The 15,991-nt window shown below is 49.1% G+C and overlaps 1 protein-coding gene across 2 annotated transcripts in view; it reads right to left on the bottom strand.

Annotated features, from left to right (window-relative positions):
* Positions 1–10,569: 10,569 nt before the first annotated feature.
* Positions 10,570–15,991, bottom strand: part of LOC119455844 (leucine-rich repeat-containing protein 4C) — a 29,254-nt gene continuing 23,832 nt past the window's right edge. For both annotated transcript variants that reach the window (XM_049669357.1, XM_037717346.2), the window contains 2 exons: positions 14,844–15,120; positions 10,570–12,355 (listed from right to left, as the gene is read on the bottom strand). In XM_049669357.1, the coding sequence (XP_049525314.1) occupies positions 12,123–12,355; positions 14,844–15,120 (510 nt within the window). In that variant the 3' untranslated portion in view covers positions 10,570–12,122. The remainder of the gene's footprint in view (positions 12,356–14,843; positions 15,121–15,991) is intronic.

Raw genomic sequence — 15,991 nt, 5'->3', positions numbered from 1 at the left:
AGCGCTGATTCCGCGACACTTACATTACTCCCATTACTACTTGGAAGGGTTGCCACCTATTCACGCGATGATGAATAATACCCATTCCACAATTGGCTTTTGCAGGAGAAAAAAGGTAAGCTATATAGCCACAACAGACTAACAGTCATCGGCGCAGCCATGTGCACTTACTGTCTCCCGAAAGCGCTGATTCAGCAAGCATACAGTACTCTCCCTTATACTTGAAGGATTGCCACCTATTCCAGCGATGACTAAACCCATTCCACAATTGCTTTTGCAGGTGGAAAAAAGGTAAGTCCTATAGGCCCCATGTTTAACATGTCGGCGCAGGCCAGGTGCAACTTTTACTTCTCCCGAAAGCGCTGATTCCACGATACAGTACTCTCCTTACTACTGGAAAGGGTTGCCACCTATTCACGCGATGAATAAACCCATTCCCAAATTGTCTTTTGCAGGGAAAAAACGGTAAGCCTATAGCCCAGTAAAATGTCGGCGCAGCCAGTGCACTTACTTCTCCCGAAAGCGCTGATTCCGCGCATACAGTACTCTCCTTTACTACTGGAAGGGTTGCCACCTATTCACGCGATGAATAAACCCATTCCACAAATTGGCTTTTGCAGGGAAAAAAGGTAAGCCTATAGCCCAGTAAAATGTCGGCGCAGCCAGGTGCACTTACTTCTCCCGAAAGCGCTGATTCCGCACATACAGTACTCTCCTTTACTACTGGAAGGGTTGCCACCTATTCACGCGATGAATAAACCCATTCCACAAATTGGCTTTTGCAGGGAAAAAAGGTAAGCCTATAGCCCAGTAAAATGTCGGCGCAGCCAGGTGCACTTCTCCCGAAAGCGCTGATTCCGCGCATACAGTACTCTCCTTTACTACTGGAAGGGTTGCCACCTATTCACGCGATGAATAAACCCATTCCACAAATTGGCTTTTGCAGGGAAAAAAGGTAAGCCTATAGCCCAGTAAAATGTCGGCGCAGCCAGGTGCACTTACTTCTCCCGAAAGCGCTGATTCCGCGCATACAGTACTCTCCTTTACTACTGGAAGGGTTGCCACCTATTCACGCGATGAATAAACCCATTCCACAAATTGGCTTTTGCAGGGAAAAAAGGTAAGCCTATAGCCCAGTAAAATGTCGGCGCAGCCAGGTGCACTTACTTCTCCCGAAAGCGCTGATTCCGCCATACAGTACTCTCCTTTACTACTGGAAGGGTTGCCACCTATTCACGCGATGAATAAACCCATTCCACAAATTGGCTTTTGCAGGGAAAATGGTAAGCCTATAGCCCAGTAAAATGTCGGCGCAGCCAGGTGCACTTCTCCCGAAAGCGCTGATTCCGCGCATACAGTACTCTCCTTTACTACTGGAAGGGTTGCCACCTATTCACGCGATGAATAAACGCATTCCACAAATTGGCTTTTGCAGGGAAAAAAGGTAAGCCTATAGCCCAGTAAAATGTCGGCGCAGCCAGGTGCACTTACTTCTCCCGAAAGCGCTGATTCCGCGCATACAGTACTCTCCTTTACTACTGGAAGGGTTGCCACCTATTCACGCGATGAATAAACGCATTCCACAAATTGGCTTTTGCAGGGAAAAAGGTAAGCCTATAGCCCAGTAAAATGTCGGCGCAGCCAGGTGCACTTACTTCTCCCGAAAGCGCTGATTCCGCGCATACAGTACTCTCCTTTACTACTGGAAGGGTTGCCACCTATTCACGCGATGAATAAACCCATTCCACAAATTGGCTTTTGCAGGGAAAAAAGGTAAGCCTATAGCCCAGTAAAATGTCGGCGCAGCCAGGTGCACTTACTTCTCCCGAAAGCGCTGATTCCGCACATACAGTACTCTCCTTTACTACTGGAAGGGTTGCCACCTATTCACGCGATGAATAAACCCATTCCACAAATTGGCTTTTGCAGGGAAAAAAGGTAAGCCTATAGCCCAGTAAAATGTCGGCGCAGCCAGGTGCACTTACTTCTCCCGAAAGCGCTGATTCCGCGCATACAGTACTCTCCTTTACTACTGGAAGGGTTGCCACCTATTCACGCGATGAATAAACCCATTCCACAAATTGGCTTTTGCAGGGAAAAAAGGTAAGCCTATAGCCCAGTAAAATGTCGGCGCAGCCAGGTGCACTTACTTCTCCCGAAAGCGCTGATTCCGCGCATACAGTGCTCTCCTTTACTACTGGAAGGGTTGCCACCTATTCACGCGATGAATAAACCCATTCCACAAATTGGCTTTTGCAGGGAAAAAAGGTAAGCCTATAGCCCAGTAAAATCTCGGCGCAGCCAGGTGCACTTACTTCTCCCGAAAGCGCTGATTCCGCACATACAGTACTCTCCTTTACTACTGGAAGGGTTGCCACCTATTCACGCGATGAATAAACCCATTCCACAAATTGGCTTTTGCAGGGAAAAAAGGTAAGCCTATAGCCCAGTAAAATGTCGGCGCAGCCAGGTGCACTTACTTCTCCCGAAAGCGCTGATTCCGCGCATACAGTACTCTCCTTTACTACTGGAAGGGTTGCCACCTATTCACGCGATGAATAACCCATTCCACAAATTGGCTTTTGCAGGGAAAAAGGTAAGCCTATAGCCCAGTAAAATGTCGGCGCAGCCAGGTGCACTTACTTCTCCCGAAAGCGCTGATTCCGCGCATACAGTACTCTCCTTTACTACTGGAAGGGTTGCCACCTATTCACGCGATGAATAAACCCATTCCACAAATTGGCTTTTGCAGGGAAAAAAGGTAAGTCTATAGCCCAGTAAAATGTCGGCGCAGCCAGGTGCACTTACTTCTCCCGAAAGCGCTGATTCCACGCATACAGTACTCTCCTTTACTACTGGAAGGGTTGCCACCTATTCACGCGATGAATAAACCCATTCCACAAATTGGCTTTGCAGGGAAAAAAGGTAAGCCTATAGCCCAGTAAAATGTCGGCGCAGCCAGGTGCACTTACTTCTCCCGAAAGCGCTTATTCCGCGCATACAGTGCTCTCCTTTACTACTGGAAGGGTTGCCACCTATTCACGCGGTGAATAAACCCATTCCACAAATTGGCTTTTGCAGGGAAAAAAGGTAAGCCTATAGCCCAGTAAAATCTCGGTGCAGCCAGGTGCACTTACTTCTCCCGAAAGCGCTGATTCCACACATACAGTACTCTCCTTTACTACTGGAAGGGTTGCCACCTATTCACGCGATGAATAAACCCATTCCACAAATTGGCTTTTGCAGGGAAAAAAGGTAAGCCTATAGCCCAGTAAAATGTCGGCGCAGCCAGGTGCACTTACTTCTCCCGAAAGCGCTTATTCCGCGCATACAGTGCTCTCCTTTACTACTGGAAGGGTTGCCACCTATTCACGCGATGAATAAACCCATTCCACAAATTGGCTTTTGCAGGGAAAAAGGTAAGCCTATAGCCCAGTAAAATGTCGGCGCAGCCAGGTGCACTTACTTCTCCCGAAAGCGATGATTCCGCGCGTACAGTACTCTCCTTTACTACTGGAAGAGTTGCCACCTATTCACGCGATGAATAAACCCATTCCACAAATTGGCTTTTGCAGGGAAAAAAGGTAAGCCTATAGCCCAGTAAAATGTCGGCGCAGCCAGGTGCACTTACTTCTCCCGAAAGCGCTGATTACGCGCATACTGTACTCTCCTTTACTACTGGAAGTGTTGCCACCTATTCACGCGATGAATAAACCCATTCCACAAATTGGCTTTTGCAGGGAAAAAAGGTAAGCCTCTAGCCCAGTAAAATGTCGGCGCAGCCAGGTGCACTTACTTCTCCCGAAAGCGCTGATTCCGCACATACAGTACTCTCCTTTACTACAGGAAGGGTTGCCACCTATTCACGCGATGAATAAACGCATTCCACAAATTGGCTTTTGCAGGGAAAAAAGGTAAGCCTATAGCCCAGTAAAATGTCGGCGCAGCCAGGTGCACTTACTTCTCCCGAAAGCGCTGATTCCGCGCATACAGTACTCTCCTTTACTACTGGAAGGGTTGCCACCTATTCACGCGATGAATAAACGCATTCCACAAATTGGCTTTTGCAGGGAAAAAAGGTAAGCCTATAGCCCAGTAAAATGTCGGCGCAGCCAGGTGCACTTACTTCTCCCGAAAGCGCTGATTCCGCGCATACAGTACTCTCCTTTACTACTGGAAGGGTTGCCACCTATTCACGCGATGAATAAACCCATTCCACAAATTGGCTTTTGCAGGGAAAAAAGGTAAGCCTCTAGCCCAGTAAAATGTCGGCGCAGCCAGGTGCACTTAATTCTCCCGAAAGCGCTGATTCTGCACATACAGTACTCTCCTTTACTACAGGAAGGGTTGCCACCTATTCACGCGATGAATAAACGCATTCCACAAATTGGCTTTTGCAGGGAAAAAAGGTAAGCCTATAGCCCAGTAAAATGTCGGCGCAGCCAGGTGCACTTACTTCTCCCGAAAGCGCTTATTCCGCGCATACAGTACTCTCCTTTAGTATACTGGAAGGGTTGCGCCACCTATTTACGCGATGAATAAACCGATTCCAAAAATTGGCTTTTGCAGGGAAAAAAGGTAAGCCTATATACCCCAGTAAAATGTCGGCGCAGCCAGGTGCACTTACTTCTCCCGTAAGCACTGATTCCGCGCATACAGTACTCTCCTTTAGTATACTGGAAGGGTTGCCACCTATTTACGCGATGAATAAACCGATTCCAAAAATTGGCTTTTGCAGGGAAAAAAGGTAAGCCTATAGCCCAGTAAAATGTCGGCGCAGCCAGGTGCACTTACTTCTCCCGAAAGCGCTGATTCCGCGCATACAGTACTGTCCTTTAGTATACTGGAAGGGTTGCCACCTATTTACGCGATGAATAATCCGATTCCACAAATTGGCTTTTGCAGGAAAAAAAGGTAAGCCTATAGCCCAGTAAAATGTCGACGCAGCCAGGTGCACTTACTTCTCCCGAAAGCGCTTATTCCACGCATACAGTACTCTCCTTTAGTATACTGGAAGGGTTGCCACCTATTTACGCGATGAATAAACCGATTCCAAAAATTGGTGTTTTCAGGGAAAAAAGGGTAACCCTATCGCCAAGTAAAATGTCGGTGCAGCCAGGTCCACTTACTTCTCTCGAAAGCGCTCATTCCGCCCATACAGTACTCTCCTTTAGTATACTGGAAGGGTTGCCACCTATTTACGCGATGAATAAACCCATTTCACAAATTGACCCAGTAAAATGTCGGTGCAGCCAGGTCCACTTCTCCTGAAAGCGCTGATTCTGCGCATATAGTACTCTCCTTTACTACTGGAAGGGTTGCCATCTATTTACGGTGTAAATAAATTGATTCCACAAATTTGCTTTTGCAGGGAAAAAAGGTAAGCCTATAGCCCGGTAAAATGTCGGTGCAGCCAGGTCCACTTACCTCTTCCGAAAGCGGTGATTCCGCGAATACAGTACTGTCCGTTACTACTGGAAGGGTTGCCACCTATTTACGGAATGAATAAATTGTACCGGAGCACATCGGCACCAGCTCTGTGCCAGCCAGTGTGTGGAAGAAGACGTTGACGATCGTGTGGTTCGCGCTAGGTCGGTTTTCAACGATCCGGCTTGTTAAACCGCTTTATCAACTCTACCTGCAAAATACTCTTGTTGCATTTGGTGGAGGTGCGGGGTCGTCCCCTTCAGCGTCCTGGAACTCCGCAGCCGTACGCTACCATCTGCCTTCACAATGACTGAGGATGCCGGACCCTCGCGAGCTTCTCCCGCTCCCACACCTGTCGTGTGCTCTGGGGTGCTTCATCTGCGTGATCCTCCAGTCTTCAGTGGCACTGACGATCACGACGTGGAAGACTGGCTGGCCGAGTATGAACGTGTTAGTGCACACAACAAGTGGGATGACCGCGACAAGTTGACTCATGCCATCTTTTATCTTACCGGCGTGGCCCATCTGTGGTTCAAGAACCACGAGGCTGATTTTACCACCTGGTCAGCTTTCAAAGAGACCCTCGTTTCGTTTTTCGGTCGGCCAGCGGTGCGCAAGCTTCGCGCTGAACACAGCCTCCGCGGACGATCTCAACAAATTGGTGAGACCTTCACAAGCTACATTGAGGATGTCATCGGCCTCTGTAGGCGAGTGAATGCGTCCATGTCGGAACCTGACCGAATCAAACACATCATGAAAGGCATCGACGATGACGCTTTTCATATGCTCGTGGCAAAAAACCCACAGAGCGTTACTGAAGTCATTGAACTTTGCCAAAGTTTTGACGAGCTGCGTAAACAGCGCATCTCCACACGTCGCCCTGGAATGCAAACGGCTGACCTTTCAGCTTCAATTCCACAGATTGGATTTTGCAAGGAAAAAAGGTAAGCCTATAGCCCCGTAAAATGTTGTTGCAGCCAGGTCTACTTGTCCCGAAAGCGCTGATACCGTGCATATCGTACTCTCCTTTACTACTGGAAGGGTTGCCACCTATTTACGCGATGAATAAACCCATTCCACAAACTGGCTTTTGCAGGGAAAAAAGGAAAGTCCAGTAAAATCTAGTGGGTAAGCCCAGTAAAATGGCGCAGCCAGGTCTACTCGCTTTTCTCGAATGCACCTGGTTCGGTGTATTCATTACTCTACTTTGCTAATGAAAGCGTTTCCGCCTATTTTCGCGATTAATAAATGAATTGCGGTAAGGAGATGTCTCGCTCGCTGCGTCGTGCCAACATGTCGCCTCTGCGTGCTGTTAGAACACCGTCGCAACGTCCGGGGAGCTTCGCAACAATAAAGGCTCATTCATAAAATGTGTTCCTACATTTGGTGAAAATTCTGTGTCACCTCTCTGTCTTGTGTTAAACAGCTTCGCTTGTCATCCTCCTACACAGAGTGAAATGGCTCATAATATTAGTAAAACGTAGACTAGGTTTACAGTTAAATTTTTATTTCGTGAGCTTGCGGACAATATATCCGGATTAAAAAAAAAGTATGTCACAAGCACGGTTTATTTCTTTTATTCATCGATATCTTTAAAAAAAAAAGGCGTCTGGTCTGAAAAGAACGCCTCCCCTCAGTCCACGTATGAAACGGACGAGCGTGGTCAGATGGTAACAAAAGAATTCGAAATATTTGAAGAGTACGTTCAAGTGCCGAAAGAGAGAGAGATAACTTTATTCGTCAGAGTGGGGAGCTAGTTCATGGGTGTGTCGCTGGCGCGCGGCTTGGGAGAAGCGGCTAGCCAAGTTACGTTGCTGCGTTCGACGTTGCAGCTAGAGGAGCAAGCCGCGAACGTAAACGCATGTTAGTGGGTTCGCAATATACACCACGAGGTGTTTGAATCCACCACCTCGCAGCTTCATTGGAACAAGGGTTCATAGCATCTTGTCACGAAGCTGGTGATGACTTCATAGTTTGCGGAGGTATATGTGTTTGTGGATGGCGTCTACATCGTAGATAGCCAAAACGTGAATGCGGCAGTAGTTGCGCCTGTACAGAGATTTTAGACGTGGGACGGGCGCACACAACGTGTTCTTGTTTTAAAGCGATTAGGTTACTCCAAACACTTTCCGCGTGCTGTCTGGCTGCCTGTATTTCTGTCCATCTCCCGTTTTCCCGCCAACTTGGATCACTGGGTTGTCTATGGTCTAGTGGTTCACAGCATCGCGCTGCTGTGATCAGGGAATCGGGTTCGAAAGTAATCGTCGGGCCAACTTGGATCACGGGTATCCGACATTGCATGTGTGCCGCTCCTCATCAACTCCTTTCACGCCAACTTATTGTACCGGGCATGCGCATGTGTGTATGCCGTCGTTCAATGAACCTCGTTCAATTCCCAACTTGGATTATACTGGGTACGGCAAACTATATAGGCATGTGCCACGCTTCCATGAACCTTTTTGATTGTCAGTTTGGGTCACCGGGTATTGCACATACCCGGTGACATGTACCTGGGTATGCGCCGTTAATTCTTCACTGAACCACATTACCGCAAAGTTGGGTCATTGGTTACGTGCCAGAGGGTTTGTACCACAAGGTCCCTCTTCAACAAACCTTCAACACTTGCCGCGCACTCGGTGAACAATGTTGGCGAGGGGTTCATTAAAGAGCGGCGCATACTCAGTGCGTTCATAGAGCAGCTGGCAAAAGCGTTGGCGTGAAAGGCATTCTTTGAAAAGCGGCACATATACAAAGTGCCCTTGTGGCGCAGCCTGCAAATACGTCGGCTTGCTCTCCTTGCGGCCCCACTGTGACGTGGGTTTGATTCCGCTCAGCGTCGGAGAAACTTAAGGGGCCTTTTTCGTCATTTTAGAGCAGCACATTCCCTGTGACACATACCTATTTACCCAAGTTGGTGTGAAAGACTTTCAATGAATAACGGCACGCACCTATGGCACACACCCAGTGACCGCATCGAAGAGGTTCATTCGAGACCGGCACAGACTGAGTGGCGCACAGCCAGTGCTCCAAGTCGGTGTCAACGAGCTTCTTTCAACAGTAGTATACCTATCCAGTCCCGCTTCTACAGTGACCCATGTCGGCGTGCAATAGCTTCGTTGAAGGGCGGCACGTATGTAAACACTGCCACATATCCATTGACCAAAGTTGGCCCTATGGTTCGTTTCAAACGCTGTTACCTCGGCACATCAGCCCGATGTGATACCTATCCGACCCCGAACTACCCAATGACCCAAGTAGGCGGGAAAACGGTTAGATACAAACATAGATAGCTCCCGAAAAGTGCGCGAAGTGCGCAAGGAATGTTAACCTGCGCCATTAAAACGTGGTAACTTTACCTTCAAGTGGATATGAATGTGTTCGTCTACGTATAATAGGGAGGCGAGTTCTAATTTCTTAGTTTAATTTAAAATTTAATTTTAAAGTAGAGCCGCTGTTTCACCCGAAATGCGAAGCATCGATTGCGATAGCAAATTAGTAGACCCCTGTACGAAGTAAGGATAGCCGTACAAACTTGGAAATATTCTCTCGCTAACTTAACAAGCATGGTGTCAGCGCGCAAAGGCAAACATGAGCACATGACACTCGATGACCGCGGACGCTCGCCGTCAAAACACTGGTGTCAGGAAGCGCGGTAGCAGCAGCGAGCGAAGCGACCTTCGTGCTGTGCATCGCTACATCGCTAATTGGGCGACGAGAACACCGCGCGTGCGCACACAGGTATGAGTCGCCTGCAGATTGCTTTCAAGATAAGGCGAGAGCGCGACCGCGCGTGGCCGTGCAACGTATGCAGTTAGGGCCGATTAGCAGAACCCCCCCCCCCCCCCCCCCCTCGAGCTGCAGTCGTCACGAGCTGCAGTCACGATGTTCAGGCGGAAACCTAGATTAAACAATGAATTATATTGGTAGAAATGGGCCCGAATTCACAAAGCTTCTCGTTCGTAAGTGGCCGTTGCCATTCGACCGGCACCTTCGCTAATAATATAGCCAGCACCAGGATTAGCTCGAATTTGCTCTTATACGAACAAGTTTAGTGTAACAGCTTTTTTTTTTTCTGAATTCGTGCCCTTCGCTTATTGGGCTGAACTTAGGTCCAGGAAGCTGGGGAACTTTCAGGTGACAACGATATGAATGAGCACGACGGGCGATCACCACATTAAACACACTGATCGAGTCCTGCTGGATTACTATAGGCTTTGCTTGACAGGACTCCAGGATGACGGTCTTTATGGGGTTTTGTGGCATAAAATCGTTTTTTTTTTTTTCAGAATGTCGATGCTCAAACAAATGGCTCAGCTTTGCACTCCTGCAAGTTGCAGCCTTCACGACCTGCATCTCACTGTCAGCCCATCTCATTATCGAAGTGACGACAGCGTTCACGAATGTTCCTCTGAAGCAAGCGCGTCTTGCGCGTGTGCGATAACACGATAATAGCAATGGTAGCGACATGCCAGTGAACGATATCACTGTGCACACTAAGAAGGTGGATATTCAGTCACCATGTCCCGCGAGCGGTGGCTCAGTGACTATGGTGATGAGTTTCGCAGCACAAGGTCCCGGGTTCGATTTCCATCCGCGCAGGGCGCATTTCGATAGGGACCAAATACAAGAACGCTCGTGTACCGTGATTCAGGTTAAAAAAGAAGAAAGATAAAAAGGAAACCGTGTAGAAAAATTAATCTGCCGTCTAAGTCATCCTCATGTCGTCGTCACGGTGACGTCATCGCGCGACGGTTGTAGTGGCCATCGCCGTGGCCACGCCATATTTGTCGTTGTGCCATTGTTCTGGTTGTCATCGGGCCAGCTACTGATATTTTGAGCGGCTACAGTTTTGAAATAAGGTATTTGGCCTCAATAGCTAGCTGTTTCGACCTAGAAAATGAGGGCCCGCTGTTGTGTGCTCCGCCCGCGGCCATCGGCGGGAAGTTGGCCAACGCGAGTGAACTTGCCGCCATCCGCCAGCATAATAGTGTCGTGCTGCTGCAACAGATGTTTCTTGTTTCCGCTGTCACATGTCGGCTGATTGCTATGCCAGACCACTTGTTATTGTAGGGCCAGTATACACGCTCGCATGCGCGTAATAGTAACACCGCAATAGTATACCACAGAATCGTCAGAGCGCAATGGAGTTCTTTATTCTGTTTTTATTTTATTCAATGTCACAATGGGCTACAATTTTATTACGACTTCTCCACTGGGCTGTTTTTCTCATTGTCTCCACAGTTATCCAAAACAAGAGATAGGGTCAGATGGCGCTTCAAATCGGCGCTTCAAATCGTCAACTGTGGTGGGACAAGGAATGTCGCTGAAGTCAACGTTTCGACAGGAAGACGTGCCTTCGCCTGGGCAGCAACTTGGCTTCAGAGCCATTCCTTGTTATACAAGAGTTAATTCTTAATTATTCCATATCATGAAACTTGAATTCCCTGCAAGCGCTTGAATGATCTTTCGTTTTTCCTTTTGGCTCAAGTTTTCAGCTGAAAATTTGCTGCACGCTGAATACTGTCAGTCGGCATGTCTTGGAAGAAGGGAGAGGGCCTTAGGCCCCCTCTCCTTCCCTCTGAATCCGCCAGTAAGCCGTTTCGCTCACCGGAAACCGACGATGCTTAATCGAACTGATTAGTTGGGGTATGAAGACTGTCTCTGACAAAACCAATCGAAGGACAGGATAAACCTATACAGAGCGCTAGACACGTTTGGCTGCTGGTATGATGAGTATAGGTGAGAATAAAGTGGGAGCGTGGCATTTCCTATGAAAATTGATGCCTGTGATGTCCATTCGATACACATGCGCTTCTTGAACTATAGGTTGATGGCCGCTGTACTTCGCTATTTGTTTCACCCAGCATCTGAGCATTGCCATTTGCTTCACATATGCATGCTCCATGGATATCCCGGTTCAAGAGAAGGATATCTATAGTGTAAGTCTTGAATAGGTGCGGTGGGGCTGGGTCTGCGTGAGCACAAAATTGGTACTGAATTGGCCTGAGGCACCAATACTCTAGCTTGCTAGCATTTGCCCATGAAGACAGCCTCAGCCATTGTGTCGTTGCACCTACTATATGCGTATGAACGTCGGACATTGGCAACGCCACGCAGACGAGAACAATTAATAGATGGTGTTTGCATTTTGGAAAGTTGAGAAAGTAAGCACAGAAACTGCGGTTTGGCGACGACACCCTACAGCACCGGGCCGACGTGCTTCACGTGGATGACGAAATGGTAGTAATTTTTTAGACCGTTATATTCGCATCTTTTTTTTATCTTTCTTATTTAATCATACAAGAAAAAGCGGCAACCGTGGAGTCTTGGCGCCTGCACCACAACGCCTACACTATCGCGTGAACGTGTAATGGTTTGTGCCCGCACTTCGACAACAATGTTCCGTTCACTTCGTCTCGCTGGATTCGTCGACGCTTCTCCACTCGTGTCCAAATTGCACTCGGACCACAAACAATGCGAGCAGAACAGGACACCACAGGGCTCTCCGTCGTGATAGGTGATGTCTAAAACATGACGACCCCGATGTCTTTCCGGCTCCGCAATCACTTCCGGTGCATTGCAGCGCGCAAATGCATAACCTTCGAGATCTGTTTTAATTACTCAGAGGCGACCGTCGCTGGCGCGTGGGTTTGGACACCACCTATAGTCACGAATCCCGAACACACTGCTTTCTCTCAGCTGGCGGAGACGGCAAAGTGGCGAGCGGCGATGGCTGCCGCCAATGCGACCACGATTACCGCTCCTGCTGGTGGCGCGGCGGCCCCGTCGCAGAACTGCTTGGTGGTGAGCGCGGTCACGTCCTTGCTAAGCAGGAACGGCGGCTCTCCGCATTTGACGCCGCTGATGTTCGCCCGCCGGATCCAGGACAGGAACTCCCCCTTGCCCAAGTCGCAGTCGCACTGCATCTCTGCGCACATATACACATCGCACGTGACGCGAGAATAGAATTAGCTTCGATTTCGTTTTGTATCTTTTCGTTAAGCGTTCGTGACGTCTTTTAGCCCGAATGTGTTATTGTCTGGCGTCAGCGAATATCTGGACCATATACACACGTCACGATAACGCTTCGACGACATAAGAAAAAAAAAAGTGCCAGTTTTGCCCGAAAGGCGAAGCATTGATTGCGATAGCAAATACGAAGAGAGGATAGTAGTTTTATCGGCCGTATAAACTTGTAAACATATGCATTTTAACTAAATGAACAAGCATGGTGCCACGCGTGCACAAACAAACATGAACACATCTCGATGACCGCGGAAATTCGCTATCAAAACGCTGGAGTGAGGAAGTGCGCAGCAGCAGCGAGCGAATTGGCCTTCGTGCTGTCTATCGCTCCAACCCCAACTAAGCCGCGAAAACACAGCGCACGGCGGACTGAGTCCCCGACGCAGATGGCTTTCAAGATACAGCTGCCCGGGCGGAAGCGCGTGGCCGCCGGGGCCGCCCGGAGTAGAGCGCGCCCCCTCCCTCCCTACCCTCCCCCCGGAGCGTTACGAGCGACGGAATACGGCGCACTTCCTTCCGCCTTCCCTCCCTTGCGTGCGCGAGATTGAGATAAGATAAGTGGTTCTTGAGGGAAAGGGAAAGGTTGGCCCTATCTTCTGCAGCCCTTGAGGGAGCACGGCTCAGCGCCAACGAGATTGAGCCGCGATCACCGGCTCAGCCTCGCATACTTTCACTCGCACATACCGCATACGGCGCGCGGCGATGATTTTATTGCGCTTGGACTTTATGCTGAACCTCACGGCGACGCCGACGGAATAAATGCGCTTGAAGTGTCCATATAGTTGCTATCGCAATAAAAAGTTACAGTGACGTTTTACTTCGTGAACGCGGGTTACGCGAAAGCGTATGGACGCCGCGAACATGTACAGCGAGCACCGCGGCGTCGAAGCACAAACCGAACGGGCGCGAACGCGGTTGCGGACGCTACATTGATCTCGATGGTGCAACGCCTGGTGTGCCACAGTGAAAGTGCATATTGCTATACATGCAAACATGGAGGAAGGAAACCCAGGAGGGGCCCCGGCCAGCACGCACGTACAGTGACGGACGTATTGGAGAAAGTGTGGCGGAAGTCACGCGTTGTTTTTCGCAAAGGAGCACTGGGACGGGTACCCCAAATGTCAACGTTACCATATCAACCGCGCTACTACTGAAGCTTTCGCTGTTGCTCTCGGTCTCGGAAAAGTGAGGTATGATTTTTCCACTGGTGTCTTTCTCGCAGCACATTTTGTTCGCGAGAAAAGCTGACTTTGGAGTGTGGCGTGTAAACTTGAAAGTTGTGTTTTGGGTCTGTGAGTGTGTTAACCAGCAACAGATACACTCAAGCAATCACGGAGCGGGTCTTCGTCGTCGTCTTCAGCGTGCCACGAAAAACACGCAGAGCGCGTCGGCTTCACTAGAACTGCTACAGAAGCTTTCGTAAGCTTTGTTTTGACGCGCATCGGCCGCACACACTTCCGGCGGCTGGTAACAATGCAAGTTCAAAGTTCAAGCCCATCTGCTCCGGCGAGCTGCAGAACCCCTGATTGTAGGCGCAAAGGGAGATTGGCACACCAACATGGCTGAACTTCCGGCTTCAATAACGTGACGTCAGGGCCTCTACTGTTTTGTTTCTTTCCTCCATGCATGCAAAGAAGAGACGCCGCGAACATGCACAGCGAGCACCGCGGCGTCGAAGCACAAACGGAAGGGGCGCGACCGCGACGATTCTTTACTCCACCTCCAGGTGCCTTCCTCCACCGGCGCTCGCTTCCCTCGCGGCGACAAATATAATATTGCCGATTTGACAGCGGGGCATCTACGCATGCTCGTAAAAAATATATTTCTGAGGAGCTGGTCTGACATGAACGTGAAATATCCATTGTGTTAAGCAACGGAACCTTTGTGAATCATTTACAAACATTGCAAGTCCATAGAAATTCGGAATCCTTAGCATATATATATATATATATATATATATATCGTGACCTTGTTCTGTCGACCAATATTGCCGTTGTATGACAATTTGGCGCAAACAGTGATTCAGCACCAATAATTGGTGCATGTTTTGAAAGTACCGAACGATACGCCTGGGGAGGACACATGATTACATGATGATCACACACCTGTTTGATCTTATGTGCTTGTTTTCCCTTTCTCATACACATCTTTAACTTCGTTCTGCTCCTCTCGTCCCGTAACGAGAGATACGCCTCGGGCCTGCGCCCTTCTCTCTCACGGGGTATAATAACTTCATAATTGCTTTCCACGCACACGAAGGCACCGCCTCGGTGCACTGATGATTCTCGACGAGGAAGCGCATAGCGACTCCTGGCGACAGCTCCGTGTCGTTTCTACTCCCCGGCAGCTTTCTTAATGTGCGCGCAGAAGGCAGAGTTGGTCATACGCACTGTTCATGACCAGACGGCGGAGGTGCTTGAGGTTGGACTGGAGCACGAGCGCCTCCTGGTCGGTGACCACCTCGATGCGGTTCTCGAAGAGGTCCAGCTCGCGCAGGTAGGGCAGCTTGCTCACGGCGCCCGGCACCTGAGTCAGGTGGTTGTGGCGCAGCCAAAGCCGGCTCAGGTTGAGCTTGACGAACGCGTTCTCGCGCACCGACACCAGGTGTGCGCTGTTCACGGCCAGCTCATCTAGCAGGGGCAGCGAGTCGAACATGTTCGCCTCCAGCTGCGCAGAAGACGTGCAGACGGCTCGCCAACGCACGTCACGAACAGTGCGCCTTTCTGTGCACCGGGCTTTTAGATATTATGAATGCACTAGCGTTGGCCACGTAGCCAGCTTTCGCAGCGTAAGATAATTTTTTTTAACAAAAATTATTAGTATAAATTCTGGGCACTAGTGTTTATGGGAGATGCGATAATGGTGACTGAGCCAGCATGGGAATGATGGAATAATGGTTCGGTACATGGATGTCCTTACGGCTTCAAACGGCTTTGTGACTTCGCATGATATCGTTTTCATAGATCACAGGAGCAAAGGAGCCGATATTCTAGTTGACACTAAGATAAAAAAAATGGAGCTGGGCAGACCATGTGACGCGTAGGATGAGTAACCGGTGGACAATTAGAGTTACAGAATGGGTACCAAGAGAAGGGAAGCGCAGTAGAGGACGGCAGAAAATTAGGTGGGGTGATGAAGTTAAGAAATTTGCCTTCGCAAGTTGGAATCGGCTATAGCGCAAGAAAGAGGTAATTGGAGATCGCTGGGAGAGGCCTTCGCCCTGTAATGGACATTACAAAAAAAAAAGGGGGGGGGGGGGGGCTGCTGCTGCTGCTGCTGTTGACGGTTATGATGAGATCGTTTTGAACACAGTCACAATTCACAATGATAGCACATCTGTGCAGAGATTAATTACCATGCTGTGTTTAGAAAACACTTGAAAATTTAGAAAGATAAAGCTTATATATAGTAAACAACGCGAAAAGAATCTTTGCAGCTACTGGCACGAAGATTAGACAAATCCATGTACTAACCATCATTCTCATGATAACTGAACGATAGAAGCGCTAGAGTTCCCTCTTCTAATTTTTGTATGAAA

Source organism: Dermacentor silvarum, chromosome 6, assembly GCF_013339745.2.
Source record: "Dermacentor silvarum isolate Dsil-2018 chromosome 6, BIME_Dsil_1.4, whole genome shotgun sequence".
Taxonomy (NCBI): domain Eukaryota; kingdom Metazoa; phylum Arthropoda; class Arachnida; order Ixodida; family Ixodidae; genus Dermacentor; species Dermacentor silvarum.
Note: the sequence above shows the minus strand (reverse complement) of the source record. Positions and strands in the feature narration are given on the sequence as shown.